The following is a 24,704-nucleotide window of genomic DNA, read 5'->3' as shown; positions in this document are numbered from 1 at the left end:
GGACGATCGAAAGGCCCGTGCTACGATTGGCCTATGCATAGAGGACAATCAGTTGGCAATCGTAAAAGACGCGAGTAGTGCTAAAGACTTTTGGGACAGTTTACGGTTGTATCACGAGAAAACCACAATGACGTCGCGCGTTTCTTTGTTAAAACGTCTGTGCAGCCTGAATCTCGAGGAGAGTCACTTGATGGTTTTGGATGACCTCTTCGAGAGATTAACCGCGGCGGGTCAAACGTTGGAAGATTCCTTGCGTATCGCGATGATACTACGGAGTCTACCTGATTCCTACGGAGGATTAGTGACGGCCCTCGAGAGCCGCCCTGACGCTGATTTAACAATGCAGTTGGTTAAAACGAAATTGCTCGATGAATACGAGCGGAAGAAAGAACGTTCGGGTGACTCGGGAAGTGCAGTGAAAGCGATGAAAAGTATGAAGGATGGTGCCCCGGCGATGGCTGCGGACAGGGTTTGTTTTTATTGCAAAAAGCCTGGGCATCTACGGCGAAACTGCCACCTGTGGCAACAGAAGAAGAGAAATGGTGAAAAGAGTGACAAGAAGAAGTCCGATGAAAAATCCAACGCGAAGCAGGTTACCGAAGAGCGTTGTGGTAGTGTGTGCTTTATGGTCGGCAATAATGAGAAGAGTTCGTGGATCATTGACAGTGGTGCCAGTTGCCACATGACCAACGAGAAGCGATATTTTACAAAGTTCTGTGAGAAAAACGGACCCAATGTGATCTTGGCAGACGGTAAAAGTGCGAAAACGGTTGGTCGTGGTGAAGCGGTGATCATGGGTGAAGATGGTGACGGACAGCCGATTGAGGTGAAGCTGGAAGATGTGTTGTTCGTGCCATCCCTCACGAGTGGCCTCATATCAGTTGATCGGTTGGCTGCTAAAGGGTTTACTGCGGTGTTCGATGCTGGTGGCTGTAAGATAATAGATGCTATCGGTAAGGCTGTGGTCGTAGGAGATCGATCCGGATGCTTGTACAAGCTGAAGCTCGCAGAGGTAACCAATAAGGCCCAAGATACTTCGACGGACAGAATAACGATAAGCCGTGACGCCAGATTCCTCGAGCTCAATGACGGATCATCTGAAGAGAAGGCATCATCTGCTGATCCAGCCGAAGTGGAATGGTTTACGGAATCAGAGGAAGGCGTAGCTTCCAAAGAAGGCGTTGGTCCCGATGTTCCCGAAGATGGCAGCAGTGTGGCAAGTGAATGTGAAGAGTTCTTCGACCTGGACGATGTTCCGAACGCAGTGGATCCGCTGAATGTGAAGCAGGAGGAAAATGAGTGCTCAGGCCGTGAAGACCGAGCCAGAAAATCAAGCCGTCGAACCCGAGGTGTTTTGCCGGAGCGACTATCCGACTTCGTGGTCGGTAAGGTCACTGAAGATGCTAGCGAGCCAACAAACTACAAAGAAGCAGTGAACAGTGTCAACAGTGGATTTTGGAAGGAAGCCATGGACAGTGAGATGCAGTCACACTTCGACAATGGTACATGGCAGCTTGTCCCCCTACCGGCTGGCAAGCGGGTTATTGGTAGTCGATGGGTGTACAAGGTTAAGCGAAACTAGTCAGGAGAAGTGGCAAGGTTCAAAGCTCGAGTAGTTGCACTGGGCTTCTCTCAGTGTCTTGGTGTGGACTACGACGAAGTATTTGCCCCCGTCACGAAGCACGCTACACTGAGGACGCTGCTGGCACTAGCTGGAAGAAGAAAGTTGGTGCTGAAGCATTTGGATATCCGCACCGCCTACCTGTATGGTGAGATCGACGAGGAGATCTACATGCGTCAACCCCAAGGCTACGAGGAACGCGGAAAGGAGGAGATGGTCTGTAGGCTTCGTCGAAGCATATACGGACTGAAACAAAGTGCTAGGTGTTGGAATCAGAAGCTGAACAGTGTGTTGATCGATATGGGATTCAAGCCTAGTTCTGCGGACCCGTGCTTGTTCGTAGCGACAAGGAATGGGAAGAAAGTCTACATAATTGTCTATGTTGATGATTTCTTGGTGGGCTGCGAATGTGAGGAGGAGATCAACAGGGTTTACGCACAGTTACGTCAACACTTCGAAGTAACTTGCCTCGGAAACGTTAAGTTCTTCTTGGGCTTGGAAATACATAAGGACGGTGACATCTACAGTCTCAGCCTAAAGCAGAACATTGAGAATTTGATCTCTCGTCTTGGACTCAACGAAGCAAAAACAGCCAAATCACCTATGGAGATAGGTTACATCAAGGACGAGTCAGCAAGCAAGCCATTAGCAGACACCACCAAGTTCAGAAGTGCAGTAGGTTCCCTTTTGTACATTGCTGTATGTGCTCGCCCAGACATCGCAGCTAGCACAGCTATCCTGGGAAGGCGTTTCAGTTCACCAACAGAGGCTGACTGGACAGCCGTCAAAAGGGTAGTCCGGTATCTCAAAGCAACAAAGGATTGGCGACTTAGGCTCGGAAACGGGCAGCAAGACGGTTTGGTTGCTTTTTCGGACTCCGACTGGGCTGGCGACAGGTCGACAAGGAAATCTACGACGGGATATGTGGTATACCTGGCAGGAGGAGCAGTTTCTTGGGCCAGTCGCCGACAAGACTGCGTCACGCTATCTACAACAGAGGCCGAGTACGTGGCTTTGACGGAGACGTGCCAGGAGGTCGTATGGCTCCGAAGGTTGCTCAGGGACTTGGGTGAGATACAGACGCAGCCCACGCTGGTTCTGGAAGACAACCAAGGCTGTATAAGCTTTGCGACATCCGAACGATGCAGTAAGCGGTCAAAGCACATTGAAACAAAGCGCCACTATGTGAAAGACCTTTGCGACAATGAGGTGGTAGTGCTTAAGTATTGTCCGACAGAGAACATGAACGCTGACGTTTTGACGAAACCGATTGGGCCAATCAAGCATCAATACTTTTCGAAACGCTTAGGACTGTGCTGCAGAGAAGCAGAGATTGAGGAGGAGTGAAGAACGTAATCAATCGTCGCTCCTTTTGCACTGTCCAATCCCTCATCGAATCACGAATAGGACCTTTTGAGAAGTAAGCACATTTAGCACTGTTGCCAACGTTAATAGAAAGAAAGACAAGTGTCAAATTCATTTTTCCCATAACTGTAACTTCCGTTTATAATCGAACACGTTAATAAAGCAATCTTTTCTGTAACGCGAGTTAAAACGAGTTTCTTCGTTGTTCTTCCGAATCCGGTGTCTGCGTTTCCACTTGCGCTGTGTCTGCCCAAGCCAACAAAAGTGCCAATTACCCAGATCTGTACCCAGATTCAAGAAATCTGGGTCTTCGGGTTACCCAGATTTTGACAACTGCTAACAACATGAAAATCCGGGTAGAATCGACCCAGGCGAAGGGTAGTTTCAGGTTAGCGTGTATGACATACATTAAATGTGAACTATTTTTTCATAATATTGAAAGCTAGTATCAACCTGTATCAACGGCGTCATGGTCGCGATTTCTTCCGCAGTCAAGTTCGCAGATTGTGAACAATCCTCGGTACCCACTTTACGTAATTTATGTTTAGTCCATTACTGTCAGAACTGTCACTCAGAAATTGGAAAAGTTACAAAATGACTATATTTTATTCATCCAACTACTAAGTTACATTTATGCACAGCAAATTCTGAAAAATATGCATTTGATGCTTAATTTTTAAGCACGTAATGAATATCTGAAGTTTAGTATTTGTTGATGCATAAAAATTAGAGCGTCAGTTTCAAAATTTCCATTTTCAAAGTTGTGGCTGTACCAAAGATGGTGAGCGAGATTTTCCTGGAGAAGGTAATTAAACACGAATTAACTTTAAGATGCTTAACATTTCAGCTTCTCCGTAAGATTTTCAGATGCCTGTGCCGATCCCTGCGAGCATCTGGCGTGCCTGTAACCCGAACCAAGATCTGGACTCCACAACTTCAGTTCGACCGGAAGCAACAGAAAAACTTCGACAAATTGTTAATATCGTGGGAAGACCACATCGGAACTGCTTACAGCAGCTTGGCTGCCTTCAAACTGCGTGGATTATCAACGTTCCTCCCAAACTTGCCGCAAAGCTCATCGCTTCAAGAAGGATGATGGAACATCAAGGAGAATCCACTTATAGTGTCCCCATTGGAACCAAAATAACACTGTTCGACAAAAAAAAAAACTTTTGCCGTGATCAGAGACCCCATTAGTAGGGCATAAAAGCGCATGAAAAATGTAGAAAAATGCCATTTTCAAATCTGTTGGAGCACCCCTAGAAACTTTTTGAGATGAGTTTGAATTTTATTAATTTTTGAAGGTTCGACAAGAGCTTTAGGAATCATCATAAACACATTTGAAATACAATATCTTTGAAATACAGTTTTTTGCACCGCTGAAATTTGCACAGATCTTAGTAGCAGCTTTGATAAAAGTCTAGCCAAAATTTCAGCCTATTATACCGCATTTTGTTCACCACTGGACTGCGCACTCAGTCTTCATAAGTGCGAAAACGTAAATAAAAGTGCGCGATAGCATCAAATCAAGTTGATGTCTTCAGCGCACTATTTCTTCAATCTATGCTGAATAAGTGCTCTGAAGACACCGAGTTGATTTGATGCCATCGCGCACTTTTATTTGCGTTTTCGCACTCGTGAAAACTAGTGCGATACCCGAATAAAAAATACAGTAGAAAAACCGAACGTTGTATTGTAACAGTACTATTTAGAACCATATTTTTACAATAGTCACCACTGTAAAAATAAAAAATACAAAAACAATTAGATGTAATGTAAACACCATACCGTGAATTGTAAATAAGATTTTTACAATATATTATACAGGTTGTTAAGTATCGTAACAATATAAAAAAATATTTTTCTCCATATATATTTTTTTGCAAAACCATACATTTTATTGTTAATGAATTGTTCAAAATACTGATACGTGGGTTTAAATATACCGTACATTGTATGGTACATGAATGGTTTCAAACAATAAAATGTACCGTAAATAAATTGTTTTTAATTGTAATTTCACTACTGGTTATACATTTAATCAAATGGTTTTGGAATGGTTCTCTTTTGTTATGCTGTATTGTTTTACATTACATAAGCCATATATTGTTATATTATCTTGTCATTTTCCTCCTGTTAATGGCACCTTAGGCTTACTAGATTTATTAGAATGCGCTTTGGGAATTCTCCAGAGCGTTTTGGATAACCCTTCATATTTAGGATCGCCCACGTCTAAGTCTGAGTAGTCTCTGATTGCATTAACAGTTGAAGCTTAGGCTCCCATGCCCCACCAGCCAGATAACCGGGTTTTGCAAACTTATCATTATTTGTGGCAACACTTTGAGCGGCATGATGGAACTATGCCGAGCGCGCCAAGTGTTATTAGACCACTAATGTAGTTGCATGAAGTGGGTGACGAGGTACATAAGTATCATTACAGCGTGCTTAATTGTTATTGCAATATTGAGGCACCAGTTTGACTAAAGTTTGAAATACATAACAACTCATGAGATAACTGTCAAGTTCGATTCAAATATAAGTTAGGTTAAAAGCGAGGTTAAAAGCGAACCCGCAGACGAACCTATATTAAAAGTCATTTCAGTGTTCACTCCAGTCCATATGTTAAAGATTGCTCTACGTCAAAGATAAAGTTTGTCAATCGCATTTGATTCGATTGTGGTCGAAGGCAAGTTCACGTGAGAGAAGAGGAGAAAACTCCCCTAAATGCAAATACAGCAAGAATAGTGTTGAACTCATCCACTGATTCACGGTAATCTGACCTGCATCTTTCCGGGTTGGCCTACATTCGTATTTCTCTCATCGCACTCTACACACCTTGCCTGCCATATCTCTTGGACCCCTGCTTGGACCTGCAGTTCCTAGGACATCTGGTTTACCATTGATTTAAACATGTTATTGACTTTATATTGATGTTTCAACTTATTCACTTTTTTCTCTTTACTTTCCTTTGCATCAAAAAAGTCACAAACATCAACAAAACAAAGCACGGAAAAAATCTTAAACTGAATAAATCTGGTGTTCGATTTGAATAGGTTGAATCTGCATATAGGAATCACAGCAAACATACGACCTATTCAAATCAAACACCAGAAATAATTAAAAATTCACGGAAAAATAATGTTTCGGAAAAGTGAATGGTTCAAACGTAAAAAAAACAGTATAATATATTGTTACATAAAAATCCAATGTAAATGTATAGTATAGCGAACCATATCATAACAATACACTTTATTGTAGCTGGTACACTGTATGGTGCAGGAATGGTTTTCACCAGACACCCTATGGTAAGTTTTTATCCGGGTAGTCCAGTGGTGAACTAAATGCGCTATACGACATTCCGTTTCGTTGATGCATATCCGCGAAAGCTTAACTCTGACTTATATAGTGAAAATCTTTTAGGTTTTGTTTTTATATAATCCCATAAAGCACGCCCATATTCATATCCATTTAAAAAAAACTTCTATGCGTTAATTCCGTGAAGCGTCAGTCTTTCGGATACTTCGAACGCCTCAGAATATTGAATGGATTTCCGCTCCAGTAGGAGAAAACGTTTCTTTACAAGTTCTCCATTAGGTCACTAGATGTGACGTCCATTTTCTAGTGTTAATGTATTTTTCAGTCTCTGACTGAAGAAGATGAAAATTGTATTTCAAACATCTGATTTAACTCAGTATGATTTTGGAAAGCTATACGAGAAATTTTAGGATATGATTACAAAGGATTCACAGGAAGAAAGTTAGATTAATTCATTTTGGTCAAAATGGGTGTTTTAAGGAAAAACTCTTCCAAATAAATTTTAAGTTCTAATTGCAGTTTTTAAAAACTGTTTTGTCGCTTATGAAAATGAACAAAGTTTATTGTAACATTTGATATCAAATGTTACTTTCATAATCATGTTTAAATACCAATAAACTGCGATTTTGAATGTGATGGATTAGGATCACAATTCAGGCAAAATACACTTCGTCCACTTTATTCAAGGAAGTATTTTGTTTTGATCGAATTTCGAGTCGTGCCCAAATTTAAATATCTATAGGGTATGTGTGCCATCAGTAATCTCACGCTCCCATATTCATCCTGTTCGAAAACAAGCGATTATGGCACCGATTGATTCCGTTCTTTTTGTTTTCATGCGTGCTCACTTCTAACAAAAAATACAAAAATATAAATGATTAACATGATTAATAAGGGAACCAATACCCTATATCGCATATGGATGAGAATGCTTTTCAATGATTTGGTGTGCACCTTAGTAACCGTTCCAGTTCCAGATTACCTGACCTGGTGGATATCAAGCAGTTCCATGTTCTTAAAAAATTAAATACGATGCGGAAAATATATTCAAATTCCAATGACCTGTGCATTGAAACAAATTTGGACTATTTGGACTAAATAAATTATATTAACTCGCCTTAGTGCTTCTGGATAGATAATATTTAACACTTTACTAACAAATAGGGTCTAGGATCATTTAGGCAGGAGCACCTTTTTTGGGCACTTGCTGCTATAACTCAGTCGTTTGGATTGACTTGTTGCACATAGCTAGATACTAGATAGCTAGATACTGTTAGGAGTACAACGGTGCACCCCTCATTCCCGGCAGTGCGTCTGCCATACCTAGAGCATAAACCTCATTGACCGATATAACTGAGCATACCTGAACTCATATTAACCTTGTTTTCGCTAATGTCATAAGTAATAAAGCTTTTCCAAGTACCGCGTGCTTTTATAATTCGTTTCCGACAAATTACTTTCGTTTGCCGTTTAATTCCTTCCTTCGAACGCGTAGTCCACTTAGAACCTCCCGATCAACCATTTCTTTAAAAATCTTTACATTTCTTTATAACGACCTTCAAAGACGTTCATACCGAAAATCGATAGCGATCGACATCGTTTCATAAAGAAATTTAAATAATCCCGGTCAACCATTTCTTTAGATACCTTTACATTTCTTTATGAAGACCTTTAAAGACGTTCATATTCGAAATCGATAGCGATCGTCATCGTTTCTTGAAGAAATTTAAATAAAATTGAAGTTCCATCGATAACGAATAATAAAAAACGTTATCGATTTAACGATACAAAAATAGTGGGTTCTGTATTATCGACTCACAAAAAATTTGTCATAAAGTTAAAAATAGCAACCCACATCTCTCGCCTCCTATGTGTACATGAGTTTTTATGCAATTATTTCCTAAATTGGGATTTGAACTTCACTTACAGGAGCTTGAAGATATCATGTTCATACTTATTTACTGAACCGCAAGCTATTGCTATGAATATGAGTGATTAAATGCATTCATTTTTCGAACAAACTACTAACCTTTAGCAGTTTCGAAATGCACATCAGAATCATTAAAAATAATTACCCCGCCATTGGCGAACTGAATCATTGTTGGACCATATTTGGCCAATAAAACAAACAAGGTCCCCGCGCGCGGGAGTGAGTTTTGCTGGAAAACGTAACTCATCCAACACAGTGTGGCCTCAGGAGTGACTTCCTGCTGCCATTATCTGTCCAAAATACCTACCACTAGCATACATTCCCTGCCTACGTTGCTGTCCCCGAGAGCAATCCGGTGAGATGCGGCCTAATCCGGACCTAGGAAGCGTTTAATCTATGCTGGGAGAAACCGTTCTGGTCCTGATTCAATATTGGTTTCTTTTTTTTTTCAATTCGAGCAAAACCAAAACATTGCTCCTGTCATTGGAGGTATTAGAATGCCTTTGTTCAGCTTCGCCCAACGATACCAAACAGAATGGTAAAGAAGTATCGTGACTAATCTTTGTGTTTCGATACCAATGTGCAAAGTTACATTGATGTCGGAAATTGAATATATTCCGATACATACTCGTGAAGAAAACTAAAGCGTTAGCGATAACATAGAGTTACACGAAATCTAGTTACGTTTCGGTACCGATTTTTATCATATGAACGATAAAGGTCATTATTCAAGTTTTGTTATCGGTCGATGAAGTTGTTTGAATATATGTAACGAAATTATTAGTAAAGAATAGTCGACATTTATCTTTATATTTTGGTAAAGAACTTTAACGAAGTTTGTGAAATGGTTGACCGGGAACAACCAAGTTACTTCGATATCGATTGATAAATATTTTTGACGACACATCGATATTAAAAATAGTGGGTTCTACTTTACCCTCGACTTTACCGACCTGTCATAATCATTCAAAAAGCTAAAAAAAGCCACCTCACCCACCACCCACTCTTCCTGTTCATGTTTATTATGATTTTTTTTGTTATCATTTCCTAAATTGGGAATTGAACTTACATTTATAGGAACTGGGAGATGTTATGTTTATATAGTTACTTACTGAGTCACACGGTATTACAATGATTATGGGTGGCCAAATGCATTCAAATACCCAAAAAATTACTAGCCTTTAGCAGTTTAAAAAGCCACAACAGAATTTTAAAAAAATGTATCCGGCTTTGACGAACTGAATAAACATCATAATGAGAAACCATAATTAATCAAATAAAACATAATTATAATCAAATAAAGTTCGGATCTTTCACAGGGTTCCCGAACGGAGTGAGTTTTGCCGGTGAACGGAAATAACGCAACACGGCGGTGGCGTCCTACTGCCAATAAAACGACCAGAATACCTACCAATATGTATTTCTACTGATGTTGCTGTCCCGGGGAGCAATCCGGTGAGCTGTGGCCTAATCCGGACCTAGGAAGCATTTTCCATTGTATTTTCGAGCTCGGAGAAATCCAAGGAGTAACCATCTTGATTTATCCTTGGTTTCATTTTATTTTTTTCTAATTCGAGCAAAACCAAAACATTGCTCCTGTCATATGAGATATCAGAACACCTTTACTAAGCTTCACCCAACGATACCGAACAGAACGGTAAAGGAGTGTCGTGACTAATCTTTGTTCTTCGATATCAATATGCAAAGTTACGTTGATATCGGAAATTGAATATGTTCCGATAAATATTCACGAAGAAAACCAAAGTTCAAGCGACAACATGAAATTTAACGAAATTAAGTTACGTTTCGGTAAAGGTTTTTATCTTTTGACCGATAAAGGACATTTTTCATGTTTCGTTATCGATCGATGAAGTTGTTTGAATATATGTAAAGTAATAATCAGTAAAGAATAGTCGACGTTATTCTTTATATTTTGGTAAAGAACTTTCACGAAATTTGTGAAATGGTTGACCGGGCTATTCCGCCCAGCGCACAGGTTATGTGCCCAGTGGAAGTAGCGAAGGAATTGCGTTTTTCCGTGCGAAAATTTCGTTTCGAAAGTGTTCTTCGGTCGGTTCGGTTGATCCGGAAAAGTTTGTTTACGTTTTCGTCGTCGTCGTCGTCGCGAGTGCCAAGGCGAGTGCAGCAGCATGGATGCGATCAACAAATTTTCCAAACTAAACAACCAGAACTGGCAATCCTGGAAGTTTAGAATGGAAATGCTGCTCACCAGAGAGGAGCTCTGGTATGTGATCGATTCCATCAAACCGGAGCCGGAAACAGCACAGTGGACGCGAGACGACCAGAAGGCGAAGGCTACCATGGGGTTGTGCATAGAGGACAGCCAGTACAACCTCGTGAAGACGGCAGCGAGTGCCCGTGAATTCTGGGACCAGCTGCAGAAGCATCACGAGAAGATCACAGTGACCTCGAGAGTAACGCTGCTGAGACGACTCTGTAACCTGAACCTGCGCGAAGGAGGAGACCTTGAGAGCCACCTGTTCGAGATAGAGGCCCTTTTCGATCGAATGGAAAGTGCCGGCCACGATATGGACACCTCCATGAAGATTGCGATGATGCTGCGAGGCCTTCCTGAATCCTACTGGGGACTTGCGACGGCGCTCGAAAGTCGCCCGAACGATGAATTGACGGTGGAATATGTGAAGTCCAAACTGCTCGATGAATACGAGCGGCGCAGGGAGCGCGCCGGTGGATCTTCCGGAGAAGCAAGGGCCATGAAGAGCCAAGCGAAGACTAGCAGCGGCGGAGGCGCAGCAGCGGCAGAGAAAGTATGCTTTTTCTGCAAGAAAAAGGGACACCTGCGACGAAACTGCCGTCTGTACCTGCAGAAGCAAAGCGGCGAGGAGAAACCTCGTGAAAAACAGAAGGGCAACCCGAAGGCGAAGCAAGCTACCACGGAACATTCGAGTGCGGTTCTATTCCTTGTTGGAGACGAGCATCCCGAGAGCCGCTGGGTGGTCGACAGCGGCGCTAGCCGACACATGACGAATCAAAGGTCGCTGTACACATCGTTCGTGGAGAACGGAACTCCAAACGTGGTCCTCGCGAATGGCACCACAGTGAAGTCACTGGGATCGGGTGACTGCAGATTGAGCGGTGTGAGTGGATGTGGCGGCGTGACGGAAATTACCCTGACAGACGTCCTGTACGTGCCAACGCTGAACAGCAGCCTGCTATCGGTGGCACAGTTGACCGAGAGAGGTTTTTCCGTTGCATTCATGCAGAAGGGCTGTGAGATCGCCAACAACGCTGGCAAAGTTGTCGCCACAGGTGACCGTAGTGGAAGCTTGTTCATCTTGAGGATTTCGGAGTCCGCGATGGAAGCGCAGTGCAAGCAGCACAATGAGTCGTGCCAACACCAATGGCACCGAAGGTTCGGTCATCGGGACCCGGCAGCCGTGGAGAAGATGGTCAAGGAGAACCTCTGCAATGGAGTGGTGGTCAAGGACTGCGGGATTCGCTTGACTTGCGAACCGTGCATCGAAGGAAAGCTCTCGAGAACGCCGATTCCGAAGACAGCAGCGAAGAAGACGTCGGACGTGTTGGACCTGGTGCACACAGACTTGTGCGGTCCGATGCGTACACCCACACCGAGCGGCAATCGTTTTCTCATGACTGTCATCGATGATCACAGCAGGTATGCTGTTGTGTACCTGTTGGCCAAGAAGTCCGAGGCCCCGGATAAGCTGATGGAGTATGTCAGGTACGTGGAAACACTTTTCGGGAGGAAACCAAAGGTAGTGAGGTCAGATAGCGGCGGCGAGTACTGCAATGAGCGCTTGCAGAGTTTCTTTGTGCGGGAGGGTATAAAGGCGGAATACACAACCGCCTACACTCCTCAACAAAACGGAGTCGCCGAAAGAAGAAACCGCTACCTGCAGGAGATGGCAACCGCCATGCTCATCGATGCCAAGCTGGAGAAAAAGTATTGGGGGGAGGCCGTGATGGCGGCCGCCCACTTGCAAAACCGGTTGCCGTCACGATCGGTTAGTTGCACGCCGTTCGAGAAGTGGTTTGGGCGGAAACCCAACCTGAATTACCTCAAGGTGTTCGGTTGCGGACTCGAAGCGTGGAAAGTTCGACAGTAAGGCACGAAAAATGACATTCATTGGCTATTCCGAACAGCATAAGGGCTACCGTTTCGTGGACCTCGAGACGGAGAAGGTGACGATTAGCCGCGACGCCAAGTTTCTGAAGCTTGAGGAGGAGGAAACCATGCCTCAGCACCAACGGAGAGCTGTGCCGGATTCGATGGACGACAAGGTGAACTGGATTCCGCTGCAGGAGTCGGGGCGCTGATGTACGTAGCAGTGTGTGCAAGACCCGACATTGCTGCCAGCGCGTCGATTTCGGGCAGAAAGTTTGCTGCGCCTACCGAGAGCGATTGGACGGCCGCCAAGCGGATGGTCCGGTACCTAAAAGGTACTGCCGATTGGAAACTGAAGCTGGGAGGAGCAGAGACCAACAATCTAGTTGCGTACTCGGACGTGGACTGGGCTGGAGACCCAGGGACCCGGAAATCAATGACTGGTTCTATAGCGTTCTTTGCTGGTGGCGCCGTGTCGTGGACGAGCCGTCGCCAGGACTGCGTTAGCCTCTCCTCCATGGAGGCGGAATTTATTGCGTTGGGGGAGACATGCCAGGAGATTCTTTGGATGAGGCGTTTGTTGAACGATTTAGGCGAGAAGGAGACTACTGCGACAACAGTCCGCGAAGACAATCAGGGCTGTCTCGCTTTCGCGCAATCAGCGAGGATCAGCAAGAGATCCAAACACGTGGAGACAAAGCGCTGCTTCATCAAAGACCTGTGTGAGCGAGGAACCGTAAAATTGGAGTACTGTCAAACCGACGAGATGAAAGCCGACTTGCTAACGAAGCCACTTGGAGCCGTGAAACATCATCGGTTTTCAACGTCACTCGGATTAGGACTTCAGAGGGCTGACCGTTGAGGAGGAGTGTTAGGAGTACAACGGTGCACCCCTCATTCCCGGCAGTGCGTCTGCCATACCTAGAGCATAAACCTCATTGACCGATATAACTGAGCATACCTGAACTCATATTAACCTTGTTTTCGCTAATGTCATAAGTAATAAAGCTTTTCCAAGTACCGCGTGCTTTTATAATTCGTTTCCGACAAATTACTTTCGTTTGCCGTTTAATTCCTTCCTTCGAACGCGTAGTCCACTTGGAACCTATTCCGCCCAGCCCACAGATACTAGCGTATCTGATCGTTTCTCAAAAATCAAGTCAATCAGAGTCATAGACACAAGTGCCCAAAATAGGTGATCCTGCCCAAATGGTTCCAGACCCTATGCCGCTGGAACTTATAAAGCAATATTACAATCGTGGAGGACATTATTGAGCTTGAAATTAAGATTGGAAATATTTTACTACATGAAAAAATCAATTAATTTCATAAAAGTGTCTTAAAGGGTAATGCCCCAACATACACATTCTGTATTGTGAAACTAACTAACATGTGATGAAAACAACAGTGCTTGTACTATTACTTATAGTAAATGGAGAATGTTCTCATTTTTGGCTTGCAATTTTTTAGGGTTGTATTGTTTTGAACAGTCGTGAACTCAAGCCATGTTTTCTGCACAATGCCAGCTTCAATTCATTGTATTGAAATAGGTTTGTTTTATTCAATAAAGTTATCAATTTTACCACCTTGGCTAGGAGGTTCTTCGAAACATTAAGTGAATATAGACAACCCACGAAAACACGGAAACGTTTTTTTTTGCAATTTCTCATCGTAATAGGCTGTTTTACCTCACGCAAATCTGACAGGAAAAGGCCTACTTTCCCACACTAAATAAACAGTGCTGTAATGGTTCATTACAGCACTGATTTGCGTTGCGTAATGAACCATTACAGCACTGTTTTCAGTTTTGATCAACTTCTTGATGCTTTCTGGACGCAGTTTTGAAAAATTGTGACAACTACACAGTATAACCTGCTATGATCAGATATTCTTAAACAAGGCTATGAACTATGAACTGCTTACTGATAGTTTGATGGAAAAGTTTTGTTAAAAACTATCCTCAAGCGGTAATTTATGAAATTGCAAAAAACGTTGTACGCAACTCGGTACAGAACTCGATTTTTACAGCACTCGTCGTAATTATCCGTCGTGTACGACTCGTGCTGTAAAAATCTTCATTCTGCACCTTGTTGCGTAAACTACTATTTCCGTACTGATCGCAAAATTAAATGTATTAGATTTTATTTTTATTTTTACACAGGCTTACCACGTTAGTAATTTGAAAAATCGACCGGATTTTCTTCTATAAAATTTGAATTCAATTATATAGATCAAAAGTGTAGCATTTCGAAGTCAAATCAAAGTAAAATAGTTATTTTGTTATGATAAGATAAGGATAGGGGCTAGCTTTTTGTGATTTAATTAAGAGAAAACTTCAAGGATTTGTATTATATAAGTCATATTTGATTTTCCCCGGATATGTATCAATGAAATGGAATGTCGTAATAGGCTGAAATTTTGACTAGTTCTTTATCAAAGTTACTTCTCAGATCTGTGAAAATTTCAGCGGTGCACAAAATTGCATTTCAAAGATATTGTATTTAAACAGTGTTTATGATGATTTCTAAAGCTCGCGTCAAACCTTCATATATTATTAAAATTCAAACTCATCTCAAAAAGTGTCTAGGGGTGCTCCAACAGATTTGAAAATGGCATTTTTCTACATTTTCCATGCGCTTTTATGCCCTACTAATGGGGTCTCTGATCACGGCTTCAAATAAATAGCTTATTGTCTCGTTTTTTTAGATAAACATGCCTAATTTACTAAGACCGTTCGCAATGCTGTTTTATTTTGTATGGCGAGTTTTAAAATTTTTAAAACTCGCCATACAAGATAAAACAGCATTGCGAACGGCCTAAAACAAGCGTTTTATTTTAAATTATCAGGTGCCCATCAGAATGGCTAAAATTTAGATTCAAAATGCATAAAAATTATGCATTTTCAACGGAATACCAAATCTGAACATTTTACTAAAAAATATGCATTTTGGAACTAAACACGATTTAGTACAGCTCTGACTATCTGTGCTTTAGTCATTTTATGCATGAACCCAGGAGAAGCGGCATTTTGCATAGAAAATAGTCATTTAGGACTTTATTTTTTTCTGAGTGGTCAGATCGGTGTAACACGCTTAATATAATTTACACAAAAGGCAATTTACACGGAAAAAAATACACGGTAATGAATATTTATTGGGTACCGGACTGGACACAGAAAATTAAATGGATTTCTTTGGTACATCGAGGTCTTGAAATTAGTCTATGCTAGTATGCTTCACCGTTTCGGTTATCAAAATTATGTGTACCAAAGATCATTTTAGTGAAAAAATCAGTTTGGTTTCTTTGTTTATTGTTCAGCTACACTGTTAAAACGGTTTGTCCATTTTATGCCATAAAAACAAGTATGAAAATCGTGCTTTACCTCTCTCCTATGGTAAGTGCGATAAGTATGATGACCTTGCTTGCAGTTAGTGTACCTAATAGTAAGCTTAGCTGAACGATTAAAGTTTGATAAATTTATCGACTAAGTAGTGTAAAAAAACATAATCATATTCGACAACCACTATGCGGTAACTTGCAACAGTTGAAATCAATAAAACATTCTATAATTTGTTTTCTTTTTAGGATATTTTGGATAAAAATAATCGAAATGAATCATTTATTGATAACATAACGTGTTCATCTTCAAATATCCACTCAATTTTACCATTTTTTTTACACGTGTCTTTCAAACATTGTTAAAGACTTTCATATTTTGAAACTTCATTCATGTTTCACCTTAATGGAAGTTTAATTCAGTTTATGAACCTTCTAAAACAATCCCCAAAATCTAATCTGAACCTAGATTGACAGAACTATTTCAATAGAATGCCCAAATTGACGGCTTTTATAGTTTGTAAATAGTTGAATGGGTGTTTAAAACATGTAATTTGAGCTGAAGTAGCCAAACACCACTTCATACTGAAAATGATGACTCACCTTTCCAACAAATTACATTGAGCATTGTTGACATTTTGTAACTAGTACTGAGTCATGAGATTCATAAATATTTTATATTTGAGGGACTAAGACCTGCTATGGAACGATATACTCTCACTTATAATAACTACCAACCCTTAAGGGAAAAAATAGTTTAATTGGTTAGTTTACATCTTTTCAAAGCATTTTCATGCATTACTTCAAAAACTTATAGTATGATCAAGAAATAAAATATTAGTGCACTTTAATGGTAGCTACACACTTATTTCTGAATTGCCTGTTCGGTACTTTTTTGACGAGATTATATTACCCGTTGCAAGAAAATAGAGAGCGAAAATGGTGCAAAATCGTTAATAGTCCTCCGCTGGTATGTCTAATCGTTATGGTGTCTTCTACAATAAGTGCGCGAATTGGCCAAGGAATACTGCGCCGAAAACACCAAAATGATTTTTCTTACAGGCGGAGATGTATGGGCGCTTGCGCGTACAAATTTTCGCGCAACGCATAATAACAGCAGTACGATCTCGGTAGTTTCAGTAATCGATTTTACTGAGGTTCAGTAAAACAACTGTCAAAATCGTATGGAAAAGGTAAACAATGCATTTTTGCTGAACGAGTTCGGTGCTCAGCAGTTTTAATCTCGTCAAAAAATTACCGAACTCGGTAATCAAAATTAAGTGTGTAACTTAGCTTCATGTCATATGTTGCAAGTTACCCCACAGATGGGGTAACTTGCAACAAGCATGTATTTCACACCTCCTGTTTAAGTGGCAACGTATTTTAATAAATGAAGTTCTGCATAGCATTCTACTCGTGGTAATTAGTGTACACGATGCTTTACCGCATGTTTGGCCGTGGAGCCCTGGTGCGCCCGTGCGCCGTGAACATTTCGCTGGTGCGCCGCAGGGTTTTGAGCCAAAACAATATAATTCAATAGCGGTACGTATTTTTTTTTATTTGATGGATCTTCGAAGTGTTGCTGCACGGCATTTTTCTGAATAATATACCAACCTTCGAATATTCTGGAGCGCGTGCGGGTGTTTAATTGTTTTCGCTGTCATGTTTTTTCGTGTCCGCGATTATCGAGGCCAATAGAGCAAATTTCGTGGTTCTAAGTCTACCGAGTTACGATATCGGTTACGGAATCCGCCGGAGTGATGTTGGGAAAACGGTTTTTTTTGCAGAGGGTTCCGAGCAAATTTGAAATGTGAAAGTCGATCAAAAATTGTGCATGTGATCCATCGTGAGTATGACGTTTTCCGGTGCATGAAACGCGGGCCGATCCCAGCTTGCAAACAAACGAAAGAAACCAGCCGTAAAGTGTCCACTGGTCTGAATTTCCAGAAAGTGGTTCCGATTGTTTAGGCTATGTGGGTGTGTGTTGAAGAGGGTAAATGCAGTGCTGGAAAAAAGTGTTGGGGATAAGCTGCTGTTGTGACAGCAGCAGAGCTGTGAATTTGTGTACTTGAATCGGGCCATGTGTGAAGTTTTCTTCTATTTCGAATGTTGTCATGACATTTGTTGAAAAGCAGGTATTTAAGTAGTGAGTAAAATTCACATTTTTCACATTTACAAGTGGCCACCGCTGGCAAGTAAATCTATTTGTGGTAGCAAAATTCCCGGAAATCGATTATGAAAGAGCTTTAGATTTTCTGTCGTAGTTTGATTGGTTCGCAGCAATACCCTTTTTTATCGCTCTGGAAATCACGGTCGTCGGTCGAGGGCGTAGCCGATAAGCTACTAAAGTTACATTAGAATATGTAGAAATGAAATAGACAAGAAGAAACAAATGAAGAAAATCAGTGAAAAACATGCGTGTGAAAACATACTGTTGCTGCGCATGTGTCATGTCTCACTCGAAGAAAAATGAGGCAAATCAGAAATATTTCTGCCAAGACTCCATGTGAAGAACCTGAATATCGGACCACAATTGGTGAGATCTTTCCAATATTATTTATTTATGAATAATTCTACCTCTGTTATACATTTGTTATATAATTGCATTTAAGTTGAAAATTCGCTATTTTCAACATCCATTCATCTATTGGAAGCTGCTTCAGTTCTGGGCTCTTTCTAAGTTGATGAAGGGATTTATAAATGCTTGCAAGGACTTGGCCAGGTGTGTGGAGCTGAGTGGGTCTATGACATTATAGATAGTAGCGACATCAGCAATGTCAATGGATATATTCAACTTTGCAACTCCACCCAAGATTTGTGCAAGTATTCATGCTATGCTATGCTATGCTATGCTACGATGCTTTACCGCATGTTTGAAATGTTTAGATTTTCAATGATGTTGCTTCAAAGTCGAAAAGTGTTGCAAGTTACCCCATTTGACGGTATATAAAAAGACCTAATTGTACTTATCACCATGAACTTCCTTGAACGTTTTGTTAATGGCAACTGTGTATAAGCGCCTTCTAAATCAAGTGCGAAAAATACTTTACATCCTGCCAATCCAGCAAAAAGGTCTTGAGCCAAGTCTTGAGCTACAGGTAAAGGATAAGTGTTAGGAATAATGAGTTTGTTGATTGAAACCTTACAATCAATTACCAATCGAATATCACCGTTCTTTTTCATTACAACTATTACGGGAGATGCCCATTCGCTTGTTTGTATCGGAGTTATAACATTCTCTTTTTCCAATCTATCTAAATAATCTAAAACTTTATCCCTTAGTCTATAGGGAACGTCATAAAAGCCGTCCATATACCACGTGGACAGAAAAATGCTGATTTTGTACCCCCTCCCCCCTCTCCGTGAACAAGCGTGGACTTTTCGTTGACCCCTACCCCCCTCCCCCTGATGTCCACGTGGACATCAGAAAAAAAAAATTCTATATTTTTGAAAAAAAAAGTGGTAGAAATTGATTTTGAGATTTTTTTTTCTTGAGGTAAAAATGTTCTTTGTAAACAATGTATTAAATATAATTTATGGTTAACTAAATTAAGACTATTATACAGCTTTCTAGTTTATTCACATTGGTTTTTATTGTAATGCTGATTTTTAGTTGAAACAAACTAACTCGCCAAAGTAATGGTTAGTACGTAGATTGCAAGAAATTTCTTGGCCTATCTCGATGCGTGAAAAATTCAGGCAATGAATCGCTCAAGAAATAATAAAGCGTCGCTTTATTCCAAATCCTAGTACGGAACTGAAACGAAACGTCAAATCAAATGGGGCTTGCTGTGTTAAATTGCTTGACCATCCCGCGGAAAAATAATACACTGAACTAAAATTACTTGAGCGATTCCGTTTGAAGTACATACCTCGCATAAGCAAGTTTTGAGAACTCCCACACATATTTTATAATATTGAAATAGTTCAGAAAATTGAAATGAAATTTCGAGAAATTCATATAGTCGAAAATTCCGATTTTCGGTCATTGTATGAGTTTGTATATTGTATTTGTATATTCTATAGGCAAAGACAATGATACACTATGCCCAGGGATGTCGAGAAAAGATCCCAACCCAAACGGGAATCGAACCCGTCGTATCCGAATTGGCGATCCAAAGCCTTATCCACAAGCCCACTTCAATACTGTTATGATTGACGCTTTATTTCGAAATCCTTGATACAAAACTTACAAGTGTTTGGATTTTTGATATTTTGTTTTAGAAATTTGGCCAGTGAAATTTTAAAATGATTACGTTACGCTTGCTTTTTTTATTTTTAAATGCTGTCCACGTGGACATTTGACAGAACCCCACCCCCCTCTCCATGGACAAGCGTGGACTTCTCTCAATCCCCCTCCCCCCTCTAAGCTGTCCACGTGGTATATGGACGGCCCCTAAGCTTTCCTAAAAATAGATGTGTCTGTTTTTAAAACCAGTTCGGCTTCGTAACCTTTGATAGGAGATGAAAAGTCTTTGACAAAGATGTCAAAAAATTGTTCTTTAATAATATCCATTAATTCATCATTCTTATGCCCTACATTATTAACAGGTACTAAGTTGACGAAAAAATTGCGCCAGTTGAAAAAAAAACATCCAACCATGTTCTGCCTATCAGAGGAATAAAATCATGATTACTGTCCAATACCAAAAGTTTCAAATTCTTTTGCATATTTCGAAATTCAACCAAAACAACCGCCTCTCCAGCAACCTTCAAACTGGAACCGTTTACCACTATCAAGTTTTTAGAGCTTTTTCTAAGAGGCACATTTAGCCTGGCATCAAACAACCTTTTCCCAATCACAGAAACAGTAAAAGCACTCTAAAAATAATTAACTAAATGGACATATCAGGGACCATTTGAGCAGGGGGCTATTTTGGGCACTTGCTGTTATAACTCAGTCAATTTGAAACCAATTGACTTGATTTCGAAAATTCAAGTCAATTGATTCAACTTTGATTGAATTATAGCAGCAAGTGCCCAAAATAGCCCCCCCCCTACCCAAATGGTCCCAGACCCTATTATACAACAAATGATCCATCATTTTTCCAATCAAAGAATATTCTTCGAATATCAATGCTGCCAAATTCGTATTATTTAATTATTATTTTATGTACAACACATACGGTAGATTAAAAAAAAAAATAGTGTGGCACTATTTTCCGGGAGACGTCTTTTTGGTAAATAGGTTTCCGGGAAATGGCGTACAACCGTGTAAGTATACATATATGTATGAGCGTCTGTTTATGTATGTAGTACTAGAAAGAACAGTTCATGGAACTGCATGTGTAACCCCCCCGGTACTATGCTCAGTGGATACAGTAATCACAGGGTCGGAATGCTGGATCAGTACAACAACTCAACTACACTCAGAAATCCATCTCCAGCGGGAACTCATAATGAGGCTATATCCATAAGTACTGCTGAAGGATAACACCCACGGATAGCGTCTTATGGTTTACCTTTCGCTCAAAAGCCACACTGTAAAAAATAAACGGGACCAATTTAGCACAGTGGTGAGATTTTTCGACACATTAAAATGCCTTTAAACTTTAGTGGTGTTGAGATAATTCCATATTCCGAATCTACATGCCAAACTGAGCCGAAATCCAAATTTTCATGAATTATGGTGCCCGGGAACCTATTTAAAAATCGATTTAAAGTTTGTATGGGAGCGATTTGTCGAATCACCCCTCGTCGCATTTTGTACTGGGTGGAGCTGTCAAGCAGTTGCCCAGCTGTCAAAAGGTGATTTAAAAAATCTCTTTGTAATTGAATTTAGGTATCAAAATAAAGTTCTAAAAATCTGAAAAAAATCATACTGGCTTAGAAAAAGGTGCTCTTTCGTATAAAATCAAAAAATCAATACATTATTCTTAATTTGAAAAACCCAATTTTCTCATGCACATACATATATTAACAATTTTACAAATATATAAACTTTTGGGTTTTAGCTTATTCTAATTGTGACGTCACATTTTACATTTTACTTGCGGTTTTGCGTGGGTTTTGGTTTACGTGGAAAATTTCTAGCGATGGCTGCTTTCCGAAACCGGGCGATTTCTAGTGGCGACGATGAACCCCGGAGGTGGTCTAGGGTAACAGCGCAGATTTCCGGCCTCAACTCACAGAAGTTCCTTTAGAGGAGGGGGAAAGATGATGCGAAATTCCCAGCCGGATGGGGAAATTCCAGCAAACGTTGAGGGTCGTTTGAAACTCGTCGAATGGTCCTGAATTCAGGCACTGGTTGGCCCAAATCGTGGGATTAGCGAGGGGATTAGGCCCGAAGCTCTTCAAACGAGATGGCGATTACTGGCCTATGCCCTCCAGACAAGATGGCGGTGATTCTGAAGGCAATCGGCAAAAAAAAAAAATCGGCGCTTCCGTGGTAGGCTTCCGTCCCTTTTGTCTCTTTGTCTGGCAACTTGAATGGTCTCCGCCAGACAAAAGCTGTTAAAATAAAAGAAAAAGGCCCCTCGTGGACCTATGTACGCCGATTAGATTTTGCCACATAATTTTGACACCTACCACACAAACCGCTTTTTATTTTTCGCAATTAACCGCTTATTTGTAATAGTGCATGGAAATTACCTTTTTCTTTCACGATCTATCCTAATTTGATGAGCACGGTAAGTGTTGGGCGATAATGTGCCACTTTACCCTAGATTTAAGAACAATAGATTTTAGGTTTTCTATACATTTTTAGCTTCTAATACACTAACTCACCTTAACCGTACTTGGATAGTTTTAAGTTTACTAACTTTACTTTAAGAAAGTACTAACCGCACTAGCCCTACAGATTAAAGAACAAAAAAACATGTTAAAAAAATCACCACCATGTACTCGCACTTTTTGCGTACTTCGTAGTTTGAATTCCCGGCGCGCACTTTCTACTCGCTTGAGCGGTTGGGACAGAATAATCGTTACAGTGCTATTTGCCAAGCTCGCTACCGTACAATAATTAAAAATTAATTAAAAAAAAATTATTTTCCATAAGGCACACGAACGAATCCGAATTCGTCGTGTTCATGCATTTCGTATTCGGCAGTGCCATGCCCCTCGCCCTACCTATGACTGCCTCCTGCGGCTGAGTGTCTTTTGCCACAGTTCACACCGCTGTTAACAAACTCCCTCATAGTGAGTGGTACCGTGGGTTGGGTGTTGGGAGAAAGAGTGACTTTCTTGTAGCTCAGTAAGCATAGCACAGGGTTGCAGTTAAGGGGGTAAATTGATTGTTGATGTCTCGTGATAAAGTTACGAGTTGAAGCTTGAAACCATCGGTTACAATACCTCCCCGACCGGGACGAAAACGACATAAAACTTGCTAGAACTTTACCAGCTAACTCGTTTTCAACACAGAAGGTCATTTTGTTTGCCGGTTTTTACCATGTGTAAAACCAAACTATTTTAGCCACTGACTACAATCTCTTCTTTGTTTTGGTTCTCTCTTTCTACATGGAAAGAGCAAAAAAATAGGATTCTTGCTAAACAATCTGTCATAATGTGAGTTACTTCATCTGTCAATTGCCTCCTATGTTTACAAAAATTTCATCAATTCAGTAACAAATTTTGAAAACGACGTATAATCAATGCTACACCATTGATTATACGTCGTTTTCAAAATTTGTTACTGAATTCGCGAAAAGTTTACTTCGTTTGAGCACTCTAAAACGGGTCGAAATCCGGTATTTGTTATTCATTGATCGGTTTTGATGGCACTTGTACTGTTTTATAGGGATTTCAACCGCAAAAAACATTCCGAGGATTAAGGAAACTTCCGTTCCAGGTAATTGACCTCCGTCCCCAATCAGTTTCAAATTGCATTCTGCAATCAAAACATTGGTTCTAATCTCTTCATTCTCTAGTGTTTCAGTATCCAGTCTGCAGTACCGGAGTGACTTCTGTTTTAAAGTGGACGATTCTTCAGCAGTTGCAGCTAAGTATTCTGTGTTGATTTTAATTGAAACGTAAATATTTCATTGACAAAAATCAGGAGATCTAACTGGTAAATATTCTTGTTTGTTTTCAGGTTCGAGGCTTCAGATCCGCGGCGGAGAAGATTCCTAGGGATTTGCCTGCATCATCTGTCAGCTCGTAGGAACTCGTCCTCACCCGGGCTTTGACCATGCAAGGAATGTACGACGGTGCAAGCTTCGCGTTAAATTTATCTATGGCAGAAGACTGTTTAAAGTTTCGTTTATATACTTTTTGGCCAACGGAGTACACCGGAGCAACATGTTTCCTACGTAGATTGTAATATTGTGAGTTTTTGTTGTATTGTTTATGTAAATTCTTGACAACCATGTCTCGAATAGATTGATCGATTTTAAGCTTGTTTTCGAGCCTTTCAGCATCCGAAACGTCTACTTTATCCCTGTCTACCCTATGTTCATCGCCTCTCCCGGTGACTTCGTGGCCAAAAAGGATCTTATAAGGAGAAAATCCTGTGGAACTGTGGGGTGTGGTATTTAGGACATGTTCCACTTCTGAGATTCGGCTGTCCCACAGGGTTTGGTTTTCCCGGACGTAAGTTCGAATACAAGCGTTGACGGTTCGATTTAGTCTTTCAACGGGATTTGCTTGACTATGATGTCGTGAATTAGCCCAATGTTGAATATTATATTTCTCCAGCAGGGACTTGAACTCTTTCGACAGAAAGGTTGAAGCATTGTCCGAAATCAAACATTCGGGTACTCCGTATCGACGGAACCAGTTTTCCTCTAAAATTTTGATCACCGAGGCAGGGATGGGAACACTCACTTGCGAAGCGTTACACTCACTTGCTGTTTTCTCAGCTCAGAAGCGTGCTATCAAGAAACGATGTATGGACGACTTTTGCCTTTTGATTTTGTCTAAAAGTTTGCCGAACAAAGTATGGGTCGCACACGAATATCGAAGACGTGAGGGAGCTGCGAAGGCAACTCTCCACGAGGTGAATGTAAATTACACTCACCTCGTGGAGAGTCGCTTTCGCAGCTCTGTCACGACTTAGGTATGGGTTTGCGACCCGTACTCTATTCGACAAACTT

General features: G+C 40.9%; 2 protein-coding genes across 2 annotated transcripts in view; one reads left to right on the top strand and one right to left on the bottom strand.

Moving 5' to 3' along the window:
• Positions 1 to 24,704, bottom strand: part of LOC109405099 (unconventional myosin-XVIIIa) — a 1,227,991-nt gene that overhangs the window by 5,811 nt on the left and 1,197,476 nt on the right. The window lies entirely within an intron of this gene.
• On the top strand, positions 12,551 to 13,201 carry LOC134290598 (uncharacterized). Its single transcript, XM_062857764.1, has one exon. The coding sequence runs from the start codon at positions 12,551 to 12,553 to the stop codon at positions 13,199 to 13,201; it is 651 nt and encodes a 216-aa protein (XP_062713748.1).

Source organism: Aedes albopictus, chromosome 3 (assembly GCF_035046485.1).
Source record: "Aedes albopictus strain Foshan chromosome 3, AalbF5, whole genome shotgun sequence".
Classification (NCBI taxonomy): Eukaryota; Metazoa; Arthropoda; class Insecta; order Diptera; family Culicidae; genus Aedes; species Aedes albopictus.
Note: the sequence above shows the minus strand (reverse complement) of the source record. Positions and strands in the feature narration are given on the sequence as shown.